Genomic DNA, 13600 nt, shown 5'->3' with positions numbered 1-13600 from the left:
TTTTCCGTCTCTCACAATAGGGGAAATATGACTGCGTATATTGCTGTTCTGCCTAACGGCTGCTCATTTAACGATAAATGTAGGTACGGCAGGAATACAGACGTGTTTAGTAACCGCGGGAGGCACATTGCGCAATCCGCACGGATCATTGCCGCATTTAGAGGTGTATACGCGCTTTCCGCGAGATTACACACGTATTTACGTATACGCGCGGCTCGCGCACTTTGATGATTCCTTAGGAGGTAAAAACTCCATTCTGCTGCATAATTTTCGCTCTGCCGCTAAACATCATGCATTACCAGACATTCGATTATTGCAGACAGATACCATTAATATTAAATTCATGCCTTAGGCCATTCTCCCATAAGTACGCCTTACATAGACTACCTGTAATTTGATTCCATTCCGGTAATGCACGAATGATCTTACAAAGTCCCTAATGCACGTAATGCAATCCTTTCCTCCAGAACGGATGTCCTTTCAATCAAAAACGCAACGTTAAATGCGACGTTGATTTTAGCAGAAAATTAAGAGAGTTCCTATTATACTTTTTGTCACCGTAATTTCATAACTTAAATTCGAACTTGACACATTTTAGCTATATATCGGTACAATTAGAGATACAATTAAAGTCGATCTCGGCTCCCACATACGTCAAAAAGCTGCAACATAAAATAATTGACGGCTCAAGGTTGAAATAATTTTTCTTGATTTGATTTCTGGTGCCTGACGTTATCGAAAGTAAGCAAGTCATGATTGCAAACGAATGATTGTGAAAAATTGCTCGTTAGAATTTCAAGCAAGATCCTATCGTTCGCGACATGTTTTTTTTTCAGCCACAGACCAGTCCGAAAGACGATTGCAAAAACCGTTTCGTTAGACGGTCCGGTCTGACCGCGAGCTCTCTCTCACGCACAATGATCGTCGCATTACGTCAATCTGTACTTGGTCAACCAACCAGGAGCTGCTGATGGCCTTAATAACGCGACGTAACGTACGTGCGAGCGGTATAACGGCGGTATTTATGTCCGACGCCTCAGGTCTACGTTGTAAATCTCTCGAAATACGTGCCCGGACAACTCATCGCGAAGCACATTGCACATCAACGCGATTAATCGTTGAAATCGTGAAGCAACTGGCGGTGGCATTCTTCGGGTGCTATCAAGTGTAGCTTTATCAGGAAAATAAAGAACCGCGTTGTACGTACCACTTGCTAATATACTTTAAATGTTTCTCAAGGTTACCAGTAGGCATATAATGAGGTTGTATAACACAGTCCTTGCGAGATATTCTAGAGCGTCAAGGAAACGTCATTATTTCTTTCATATTTCTGCATGCATTTTATTATTATGCAGTATTATAACAAAGATGATAAAATCTCAACTCGTCCAAAGATCGCTCCGAGACGCGTGGCTTCAGAAATAGCACGGTGTTTTCTCGCGCGATTGCATAATTTGTCGCTGGCCAACATTTTAACTGTTTTTCAAGGTCGCCTGGGTAAATGGGCCTTAAAGACGCACGCTGATTCCGCATGCACGAGAATCGCGTGAACGATGCCTGAGAGAAATGCTGTTTAGTGGAGTAAAATTTATACGGGCGTAACGTTCGCGAGGAACTGTGCACACACGCAACCATGCATTATTAATTGCGAGCCAATTAAGGCCTGTTACAACGGCGCGTCATTATGTGCATCCCTCTTACGAAAGAACTTTTCTCCCGATTAAGTCGTTCCCTAAAGAAAATGTAATCAGGCCGGTGATGGATCCTCGGTACTTGAGATTATCGGAAAAGGTCGTCCTTAATGACGATCCATTTTGTTTCGAGCGGACTAATTAGAAGAGATCAGGGACGTAACTGTACTTAAACGACGCGTCATTATCGGTGTACCTCAAATTCGTACGGACGAGCCCTTCGCCAAGGAGGTACCCGAACTGAATTTTCCGCGAAAGTTTTTGTTCGCGTTCGCAGAGCACGGCTTTTGAAACGATGCCGGCGCACCGCAGGCCGATTGAATGTAACGATCGTCACGCTGCTGGTCTGGCCGGCCTATCGACTATCGTCGAAGGAGGAAAGACGGAGAAGGACGCGAGAAAAAGAAGACGACGCGCCGAAGTGCCGCAATTTATCCATTGCGCCAGTTTAGCTCAATCGCTCGAGTCCGTTCTAGTGCGTGCGATCTGCCCGTTTGTGAACGCCCGAAATCGTTCGTCGTACTTCGCCGATACGGGTCTCTGATAGGCCTGATCTGCCGACAAAGTTAATGTATTATTTCGCATGCGGTATACCCTAAGGAATTTGCATTAAAAGCGGAAAGAAGAGGCGACAAAACGAGAATTCTTCTTTGTTACTCCATTTTAATTAAATATTAATCTAATTTTTCAATCTGTCTAAGGCATTATAGACAAAGGTTTCATTATTCTTTTTTTTCTATTTCAATCTATGCATCGTACGTTCATCAAACAATAAGATTATTCTTTATACGTTAAAATATACTGCGATTTTGCTCGGAGAGGGGGGAGGTGTAAAAATAAGAACTATTCTGTCTGAGAAATACCAGAAATCCTGCCTTCGAAATGCAACATGATACATTGACACGCGGACGAGAATGCATGCCGTTAGGAGTCTTGAAGGCTTCCTTTACGCACGACTAAAAGCACAATAGCTGGAAATAATCAATCGCTGGAAAATGCAATAAATTATCAAGCGCGAGGTGGAATAGAACGAAACTCCGGTCTCATAGCCTCGAGAATGCGTTTCGACGATGCGAAAACTCGTGCTTCGCAATATTAAGTGCAAATAATTCGCGGTTCATTAGACAGAACAGAAGAATATAAATGCCGCTGGCGCGACTACGCCACTAAAGACGAGCCTTTGACTGGTATAGGGCAGCTCGACCTCGCGGCTTTTGCGCAACCAAATCGCCGTGAACAAACACTGCTAATAGCCGGAAATTAGTTCCATGAAACCCAACTGTATAATTAGGGCGACGATTAAATACATAACCACGAGAAATTAGGAGATACTGTTTTCCTTTCGCGTGACAAAGTCACGCAATAAATGGCGTTCAAAATTTGTAGAAATAAAAAAAATAACCAAGATATTTCTGCAATATTCATTTCTTTTTTAATACTTTCTACAGCGAAAGTGTGAATCGCTTTGCGCAAAATATTTTCTAAAAGTAACACACGTGAATAATCCCACGACAAAAATATTAAAATATCCACAACATTTTAATTTTCAAGTCGTTTCCTAGATACAGTGCAACGGTGCATGAAGAAGATTACAAAGAAGTCCCGCAAACATAATTAAACATCAGCATAATAGTCGTGTATCAGACAATCAGACTGCAGCGCGATGATGATTCGGAGGAACCCACGTGATGAAATTTCGAAGGTGTGGCTGATTCGCGATTTGCGCTTCATTAAAGAGCGCGGAAGAATTTAAGGGGAAAATAACGATGTGTATGGTGCATACGTGTGTACGGGCCGCTTTCGAACAAGCGTTTCGTGCGGCAGGAAGCTCGCGGCAATGAAATTGCCCCGACGAAAGTAACGTGCGTCTAATTGTAAGAGAACGGGAGGAAGGGAATAATAATATCCGTCTACCGCGGCGGGCGCGTTCCGCCTCGCCTCGTTCGCTTCTCCTCTCCAATTGCACGCGCGCGCGATCTACTCTTCATTAAAAAGGACCACTTGAGCTTAAAGATGGTTAATGACACGGTACTTTTAATGTCTTCACTCGGCCGCTCTTCCTCGTCTTTCACCGACGCGACGGCAACGCGCAAGAACCGTACGGCGCGGCGCCGCGGAACTTTTTCCCCGTCCCGTCGCGTCGGCCCATGCACGAAACGCCCTTAAACAGGCCGTTAAAGTGAACGAGAGCTCCCTTTTCACTCGGTCCTCTCTTCGACCAAGCAGCGCAAAAGCCTACGAAATGTTCAAGATACGCCCAAAGAACGTTTGAAAGAAGGTCTCTAGAGATGGTTTCCAGACGTTTGCGGCATCTGCCTCAGAAAATCCTTCTTGCTTGAAAATCGCATATCGGCGTTCTCGAGTTTCTCTCTTTGCATCTCTCTACAAGTTTTTCATTTCCGTTACAGGGCAAGTGCATTATAGATACAACGCGCATAAAATGGTGAGACACGTTATTGTAATCTGCAACACCGTTTCGCTTGGCCAAGCAAGATCTTCCCATGCTCGATGCACTTATCAGAGCGTACTTTAGGACCTCGGCGGCGGCGACAACGGTTGCCTGGACGCGCACGTGCGTAACACGTTTCGAACAATAAAAGTCGAACGTAATAAAGAATAGGACGACCATGCAGGACTATTATATGTCTTCGAATCCGTAAAGTTTGAACCTTAAGGACCACATTTTAGGCGAGATTCAACCTTGTGACGAACATCAGGCATCAATCTATTTTCGACTCGAGTGAAGTAAACAGCGGTTTCTCCTATTCTTCCTTTCTCGAAAAAGTCGCATCGGATGACCTGATTAGCGAATGTTGAAATCTTCCAGAAATTTTTGAATCTTTGCACATCAAATTTTAACTGTGTCAGCTTTAATACGTATACGTATTTTGAAAAGCACAAGGATTTTGCCAGAGATATTAAAATTAAAAAAATTCAGAACTTTCGGTAAACAAATGCGCGTGTTTCGTAAGAAAGAAGCGTAGCTTCGTCTGCTGATCCTCCATGAAAAGAGGCAATCGACTTACAAATTATGGGATTTTTTTACGGTAACGCGAACACCGATACGCTTTATCTGCGTTCGATCGATAAATCTGAAGAAAAAAAGAGGGTATCGTTTCGATGGGGCGCCTCGACGGAAGCGAAAGTTATTTTGAGGACTTGAACGAGGTCATCTCGGGTCGAATACACGCAACGACGCTCGCTCGGATAGATCGAACTGCATTTTTAACCGGTTGACAGTCCGTTTAAAGGGCAGATTCATATTCTTTGATCGCCGTGAATAATTCTTTAAGCTTTTCTCTTGGCTTTTTGTTCGGATCGATTAAACTCAACGGATATAAGAGAATAAATTGATGATACAAAAATCTCACTTTTCTTAGCTTGACAAAGTGTGTTATCATATTATGCGTTATATTCATTGAGGTTTCTTTGACATTTCGTATCTTCATTGTTATAATGTACATACAAAACGTATGTACATTTAAAAAATGAATACTTTACAAAATTACAAAAGACGTATTTGAAATTCTTCTAGTGTTATTCTGTGTTTATCATACAAATGTTGGAGTCATGCTCTCGCGGTTACCGACCTGCGACTTATCGTTAGTTCGTCGTAACGTTAACGCAACGTATATTCACATATTCTTCTCACTCGAGTTGCAGCAAGAACGCATTAGGCTACCGAGAAGACATACCCGGAACTCAACGAACAGTAAAACACACGGAAAGTGGCACGTAAAAACGAAACAACAGGCAAAAGCCGATTTTATTCGGGCGCAATGGCCGGTAATGGTCGGTCATAAAACGTCGTACGCTACTCGTCCCCTGTACGTATAACAAATTTTAAGATATTTTGTTTATCCCGAATTAAACTAATGACAACGAAGCGAGAATTACCCCGGCGGAATTCACTCTGTGATATCGTGAAGAAAAATTCGCTGATTCGCCAACATTTCTCGTCGAGTTAATGGCGACATTAAACTGTAAATAAGTGTGGATTTAAGTACTAAAATTCGCTCGGTCGAGATAAAACTCAATAACTTAAACGTTCAAGATTTCTCTGGTACATAAATATACACATTTAAGAGATTATCTCATCCCCCATTAATTTCCTGTATTATTATATCCATTTCTCTCGTTATTTCTTTAATGTCATCATTAATAAATGTATTATAATTATTCTTCAATTATTATTATAATCTCTTTTTACAAGACAATTTAACAAAAATTTGCTTAACTCTGCCGTAAACTTCTATGGGTACAATTGGAGGGGTAAAAACCATAGTGGTGTAAGTCAAATTTTTTAAGCTATGTTGACTCGTGTGCATAATGCAATCTTTACAATATATAAATTGCATCTATGCACACGAGTAAATATTTTAAAAAATTTGACTTACACCACTATGACTTTTACCCCTCCAATTTATCTCGCGATATGACCACTAAAGAGTCGCTTGAGTATCTTCTGTGTTCGTATAAAAAAAAAATTAGCGAAAACGAAGAGGGGCCACTACCGCTTTTGGAAGCGCGAATAAATTATCCGGAAATATATATGAATGGCTCTTTCGTCTGAATTTGCTCGGCTCCTGCGGGAACATCCTTCACCTGGCTCCCGGCTTTTTGCCGGGGAAAACAGCTCTCGCGAGCGACAGGATAACAGAGCGGCGGAAGAGGGATATTTACGTGATGAAGGTGGAGTCTAGAAGACGGAGGTGGTTTTGCGCGAGCACATCGCCTTAGTTTCGAGGTTGACTCACTTCGTGGTCAGTGAGTCACAACATTATTTATACATCATGCGGTTGCAGTGCGGTCCAGCCGCGGGATCGCGGCCAGGCGTTTCGGATTGTTCGTCCAAGATTTACCTGCTTAAAGAGGCCTGAGGACTTATCAATCGGTCAATGGCTCACCGCCTACAGAACTTGAGGATAATCATGAGATAGAATTTCATGAGTATCGTTTATCGATGCAAACGCGTACGCGATAAATTCCACAATTAGTTTCTCATAATCCTGTATTCAACGATTAAAATATATTTTTTCTATTACAGTATACGTATACACGAAAATAAACGAAGTAAAACGTGTTATTTCGTAAGAAATACGCAAGTATCATTGCACGAAGATAAAAATATAACCGTTCGAAATAATTATACGATCGTTTTTCTCCTCGATGTGAAAAATCTCGCTGTAAAACGTCTCGCGAGATTTTCCCACTGTCAGAAACGACGTTTCCGTATCCCACGTACGGCAACGTCGGTCGTCAGGATGAACGCAACAAAGTGCGTCGTCCATATGAGCCGTCCGGAGGGCACGAAAGACCGCCGCGGGCAAAAAGCGGGCGTTTAACGGGCGTCGCAATTTGTCCCGCCGACAAAACACAGGACCGGAATGCGTATTGTCCGTCCGCTGGATTATCCTTCTGCCGCTTCAGCTCCTCCTCCCTCTCGTCCGCCTTCTCATCGGGAGGCGGACGAGAGGCGTTGATTCGCGAACAAGAAGTCATCGAAATTTATTTCTGATCCGAACGAGCGCGAGCCGCGAAGAGATCGAAGACTGAACTGGCGTAATCTCGATGAGTTTAATTTTCGACTCTATATGTATAGTTACGAGAAATTAACGTCATTTTCTTACGCATTTCCATTGTCATAGAGATCAAGTTTGATTCAAATGATAGCTTGTTCTCAATAGTTCCTGTTAATGAACTATAACCGCATGAATAGCAGATTGATCGAGATATTGCGCTCTATTATACCTAGCAAACTTGACTGACATTTTCCATGACTTCATATATAGAAAGTTCCGCTACTACCACATTGCTTCAAGAATGTAACAAGAAAATAAAAATTCTAGGCTACGGAAATGTCGAGGCTATAATACTTTCCAAATTGTAAGCCAGTTGATCAATTGTAATGGCTAAATTTCGCGCACTTAGGCACGATACAGCGCACAATGATAAAGGCAATGTACAACTATCTCAATCTTTCGAAGGAATTTTTTTGTCTTCTTTTTATCTCGATCACTAATGCCCTACTGCGCGCGATGCGCGAACACCCAAAAAAGATCGGCGGCACGTACGAGGACAGGATGATCAACGACGGCACGCGGTATCTTTCGCATAGCCGCGAGAATTTCTCGAACATTGTCCTGTCGGTTCTGTCTGGCAATGGTATTTCCATTCTCGCGGCCGCCGACAAACGACGATCTCGGACCCATCGCGCGCCGCACTCAGGAACCCGCCAATTCCCAAAAAGGGCGAGAGCATCAGAGAATGAAGAACGAGAGAAGCACGAGGATGAAGTGGCGGAAGGTGGCGCGGAACGTGAACGACGAACTCCGGCCGGCAGAAGACGAAGAGCACGAATAAAAGGGCAATGGAGAGGCGGGGGGAAGGGAAGGCGGATGGCAGCTACACAGGGGGTTCGACAGAAGGACGGCGAAAGGGGACGAGGATTTCGTACAAGGCTCTGCTTTCAGGCCGGGTCGCTGAGGTCGCGATTGTCCTCTGCTTTGATAGCGCGCGGTTGGACTTGCTTAACTTTTAATCGATGCGTTTTTGCCGACGACGACGACGGCGACGGCGATGCGAAAGCGAAGGCGACCCGCCAACGGAGACAACAACATCGTGACTTTATCGTCCTGCCTCGACTATATTTTATTGTTGCCGATTGTTCCTTCGTTTCTGCCCCTCTTCACCCGGCGGGACGCTTTTTTGCCTCTAAAGAGTTCTTCGGCTCCGGTCCTTTTTCTGCATCGCTCACCGCATCCGCCGAATCTTCTCCTTGCAGATTTAATCAAAATCAAACGTCATGTTAGTGCAACGAAATTTACGATACGGCAATTTCGATCGAATTGAATTAAAATTGAATTGCTATGCAGAATTGACTTTATAAATTATTACTTTTACGTGAAATTTGTTTTAGATTTAAAATTGGTTTTTGGAAAAAAATGATCATTTTCTTCAATAAGAAAGTCTATCAAATAATAATGTCTGTAATGGGAGAATCATTATATTTACTCGATTAATTTTAGCCTTTCACAATATTGAATCAGTAAAATCATAATAGCAATAAGGAATAATCATTCGATAGAAAGTACATCGTCAAATCTCGCATCAAATAACAATGTATCGAACCGTACCTTCGCTTTATTTGGCAAGAGAGAAAGAGAGTGCGCCGAAGAAAGGGTCAAAAGAAGAAACATCTGGCAACAATCAACGCAAGAGCTGCATCTTTGAAATGTCGGTAGATCGCGAGAGAGAGAAAGAGAGAGATCGGAGGGGGCGCGACAAAAAAAAAACAGATTAAGAAGTGCCGTTGAATTGGATCGCGGTAAAAAAGGACGAACGAACGCGTATGGATGATGCGTCCGCCGGAGGATGCGCGAAAGGGAGGAATGCTTCCAGCGGTGAAAGGTCCCGCCGAGTAGTCCTGGTCTCTATCCCGACGCGGACCTCGCATTTGCCGACTCGCGTGATGATGTGAAGACTATGAAGTGGACCTAACATTCCGCGCGATCTGCGGAATTACTCCGACACACGTTGTACGTAGAGGAGCGAAAGGGCAACCAGGAAGAGCGACCTTTTGGTACCGCCCTCGTAACCACCAGCTCGTTAAATCGCAACGACGCACGAGGCATCGCATAATGCCAAGGCGTCGGTTTGTTACAAGAGCCCTATATAAATCATGTTTGTCGGAATAAAATATGACAGTATTCTAAATCTATAAAAATTAAATTTATTTAATCCTTATCCATGTTTGTGTGTGTGACTAAATTTTAAGGAAAAGAAAATAAAAAAAATCTATGTAGCTTTTCCAAGACCTAGACGACCTAGACCATGACCATGTAGGAGATACAATATCGATGCATAAAGCTTCTAATACCTTCCAGCATTCACGGAACCCTCGTCCACCTTTCGTATGCGGCTTCTGCGTGCGATCTTTTGTCCCGGGGGCAATTAGTAGCGTGACGATCGCGAGGTGATCGACAAGTGAGCGCGTGAAATTCACCGCTAGAGATCGAAGACGAGTCATTATCCGTCAATGGCAATCGACAAAGAGCATTAACGAGTTTCTATTCGATAAGATGACAACCGCCCACGGATACTCACGGGTTCGACCTTTGTTCGCGGTGGCGATAAAAAGAACGTAAGCAGAAGCGAGAGAAGACATTTATCCGATTGCGCGTGTGTATCTACATGACATTTACATATGGGACAATATTTATCCAGCCATGTTAAACGACAGTTGATTTAATACGTACGAATTATTCGTATTGGACAAAAGTTACATATCGCGTAACAGCGTTGAAAGAAAATCAATTGGAATCTGTTAAAATATAATTATCTTTATATTCAATTATTTGACTAAAAAATCCTATATTCAATTATTCAACTTGTAAAAATCTTGTCTTGTTATAATTTTGATCACATACATAAATACTCGAGTATCTCGATAAATTATAATTCTATGATTCTATATATAGATAGATTATATGTCAAGATAGAAATCACACAAGAGAAGCTTTATTTGTTTTGTAGAGTGACATCAATTTGCTTTATTACATTGATTGATAGATTTATCGCGTTTCAATCACCTTCATTGAAGAGATGTTCAAATTCGGATCAAGCGAGACACGAGTTTGCGTCCTCACGTTCGCATATGATTTTCGAAAGACATCGAACTCGCTGCGATAGACGTCAACCACGCGTGACGGGAATAAGGTAGCCGCGTCGACGCATTGTTTTAGCGCCATAGACAGACGCATTAAAGTTTCTGCACGGTCGTACATGCGTCTCACGCGCGCACCTCCGGTCATATTATAAGAGAAGACACTCGGCAACTTCCATGGTTGTATCTTTTTCTCGAAGAAACTAATCACTCATAAATCGGGTTTTACCGGATTATTACGAATCTCTTTTCTTTTTATTTTAAGGAACCTATTAGAAGTCTATAGGAACAAAGTGATCGCATGCTATCGATATGTTGTCCGTTTTTTCCCAATCACACCAATAGATTAGTGAATTCTTTTTAATCCCCTCTATCTTAACAATATAACGCGCTATTTTCCATACACATATCTTGTACATAATTTTTAATATTAATTATCCAATAGTATAGTGGACAATAATGAAGAGACATGAAAGAACAAAGTTCTACGAAAATGTGAAAGAGGAGAGTATTTAGAACGAAGAAGCGAGGCACGTTTCTTCGCGTTTATCTGTCAGCAGTAATTACTTATCTTTAATTGCAGGGCGGGGAGCAGGGCGAGAGGAGGAGAAGGGGCCACAAAAGCGATATGGAGAAAGCGAGGAAGAGTAATCGCGGAAAAAGCCGTACGTTTACCAGGGAACGCGCGGTCTCGCATTCTGAAATAAGTAGATAATTCCGGCATAATGTCGACGCGTCAGGCAAGGATGGGAATGTCGTTGACGGGATAGCGTGCGGCGACGTCTCGCTATGTGAAAATTACGCGAGCACGATAATCGTCGCTAATACGCCTTTCACATACGAATGTAGCCTTATTTATGACTTTCTTCCTCGCTCGCGCGCACCCATCGCCCGTCACGAGGGCCCCCGACTCGTTTTGACCGACCGTATCGAATTTCCTCGAAATCCACCTAGTCATCCACGTATCATTTTTAACCGAGCAATCACTCGGGATTATCGCAGCGTTATGAACGACTCGAGGAACGACGAGCGGTCGAATGATACTTTGCGATCCGATTCAAAACCTCGTAATATTAATTATTGCTTCCATTTTCGTGAAAAACCTCTGATCCAACGTATTGTAAAATAGAATAAACTTATATACGAAATATAAATAGAATAATACTTATTGGATATTTTAGGTTGGAAAATTTAAAGACAATAAAAAGAAAAAATAATAAAAATAAATGTAAAATTTAACTAGATAGATGACAGTAGAAGTAATATAGCGAAATTAATTATTCGTCAGTTCACTGTGCATGCCGAAAACTTTGATACACTCCGGACCGCCTGCAGATTTGCAAGCGCCGCTTCCTGACTACCCTTTCACCCCGCTTCAATCTCTCTCCCGCGCTCAAACTTCGCATCCGCCATCACAGGGGCCACCGCAGCCGCGCGTGATGAGCATACGCACATGCGTGCAACGTAGAGCAGTACATATAAAGATAGATAAGGGCGGCTCGTACATCATAAGGGCCGCCGCACGGTTTGAAGGGGGAGAAGGGAAAAAAAAGGGGGGCCCCAGGTCTCCCGGGAAGGGCAGAGATCTTCGCGCTAGATTGGTGTCCGACCTTTCGCTTGCACAGGCAACATATACCCGTCGCAAGAAGCGCATCCCGCAAGACGAGGGCGACGGGCATGCCGGCGTTACATTGCGAACGTGCCGGCTCGTCGTAACGGGGCTCCGCCACGCACTCTGAATCGAAAATCTGCGTGGAAGCTGCGAGCGGGCGGATAATGACTTTAACACGTATCGCGGACGGCGAGTGTTGATCAGATAACGAGAGAACGCCGCCGAAGACAGCTTCACGAGACCGAAGGGACCATAATTTCATGTTTCGGAAAAGTAAACCGGTGTAACTTGAAAATTAACTACTTCATATACATTGTGTAATCGAGAAAATAAGTTCTATTCCATCTGTTTCGAGAAACCTAGATTATATTTTTCACTATCTATATAGATGGAAAATAGAAATTAATGAATAAACTTTACGAATTTATTATTCCCAATCTATTAGTAGCTACATATCACGCTAAATATGAATAAACGTTTTTCTAACGTTGCAACAAACATTTCTTGATTCTAATTACCGCGTAACGCATGATTGCTTCATCAAAAGTAAATAACTTGACTTCTGAATTCCGTGCTAATTCGACCCGATCGCGAGACGTCTCAACATCACAAACGAAACGTGGAACGCGCCGGGAATTCGTTTGTTTTCGAACCCTGAAATAGAAGCTGCGGCCTTCTGGGAACGCACGTCTGTAATCTCTCAGGAGATCTATCCGAGACCTCTAGTTATAAATCCCACGAGTGAAGATATTGAAACATTAAAGAAGATATTGCAATTAACGATCTCTTCGTTGCTCACGTTTCTATTTTCCTAATTTTATTCTTACTTATATTCGTTTTAAAAAAGAATTTAATCTTCGAAAAAAACAAGAGCTCTCTCTCCACTGAGAGAGTAACTCAACTAGGTCTCCATCGTCTGTTTTCATTGGAGTGTATATCGTTTATTTCGTTAAACAGCTTTCGTATAACGCCTTGGGATTTCTAAGAATTATAAACACAATGTATGCATAATTAAAGAGTTAACATCCGCTGTAATTATGAACTCTTGCAACAAAAATGAGTATAATCTTTTTATCATCAATTATTATTATTTTATCACAAATTTCCCATCTCAGATCAGTCAGATATTTTAAATCGTCATGTATGTACTTTAATGCTTCTAATTGAGGCTTATGTCAATTGAATATCAATTGAATACAAGTCGACTCATTAATCAAAAATCCAACGTTGCATTTGGCCACGCACGTAATTAATTACCGTTGCTACGCCTTGAACAGTCGCGCGCGCGTTACCATACCGAAGAATTATTACACCGTTAACGCGCTGACGTCTGACGGTTAAAATGCAAGTCGTGCATTTCGATATCGGAGGTCGGACTTACCAGAATCGGGCCTCCGTCCTTGCTAGAAGCTGAGACCGTGGCGCCGAACCACTGCAGGGTCTTGTTGTCGATCTGGCTCAAACCGCCAGCGATATTTGGATTTCTGACGTGATTGTGTCCTGTAATAAATAAATGTTTTTAATATGGTATTGATAATTTACATGACTTAGACATTAAGTTATAAAAAGCAATCGCTATACGTATCATAAAAATTTAAATACAAGATATAATCAATTCACCAGTGGATCAAT

General features: G+C 42.4%; 1 protein-coding gene across 3 annotated transcripts in view; it reads right to left on the bottom strand.

The window, feature by feature from the left end:
- Positions 1–13600, bottom strand: part of If (integrin subunit alpha inflated) — a 62561-nt gene that overhangs the window by 24606 nt on the left and 24355 nt on the right. For all 3 annotated transcript variants that reach the window (XM_077401227.1, XM_077401229.1, XM_077401228.1), the window contains one exon: positions 13350–13468. In XM_077401227.1, the coding sequence (XP_077257353.1) occupies positions 13350–13468 (119 nt within the window). The remainder of the gene's footprint in view (positions 1–13349; positions 13469–13600) is intronic.

This window comes from Temnothorax americanus, unplaced genomic scaffold, assembly GCF_048541705.1.
Source record: "Temnothorax americanus isolate GAGA-0224 unplaced genomic scaffold, ASM4854170v1 Scaffold14, whole genome shotgun sequence".
NCBI classification, from domain to species: Eukaryota; Metazoa; Arthropoda; class Insecta; order Hymenoptera; family Formicidae; genus Temnothorax; species Temnothorax americanus.
Note: the sequence above shows the minus strand (reverse complement) of the source record. Positions and strands in the feature narration are given on the sequence as shown.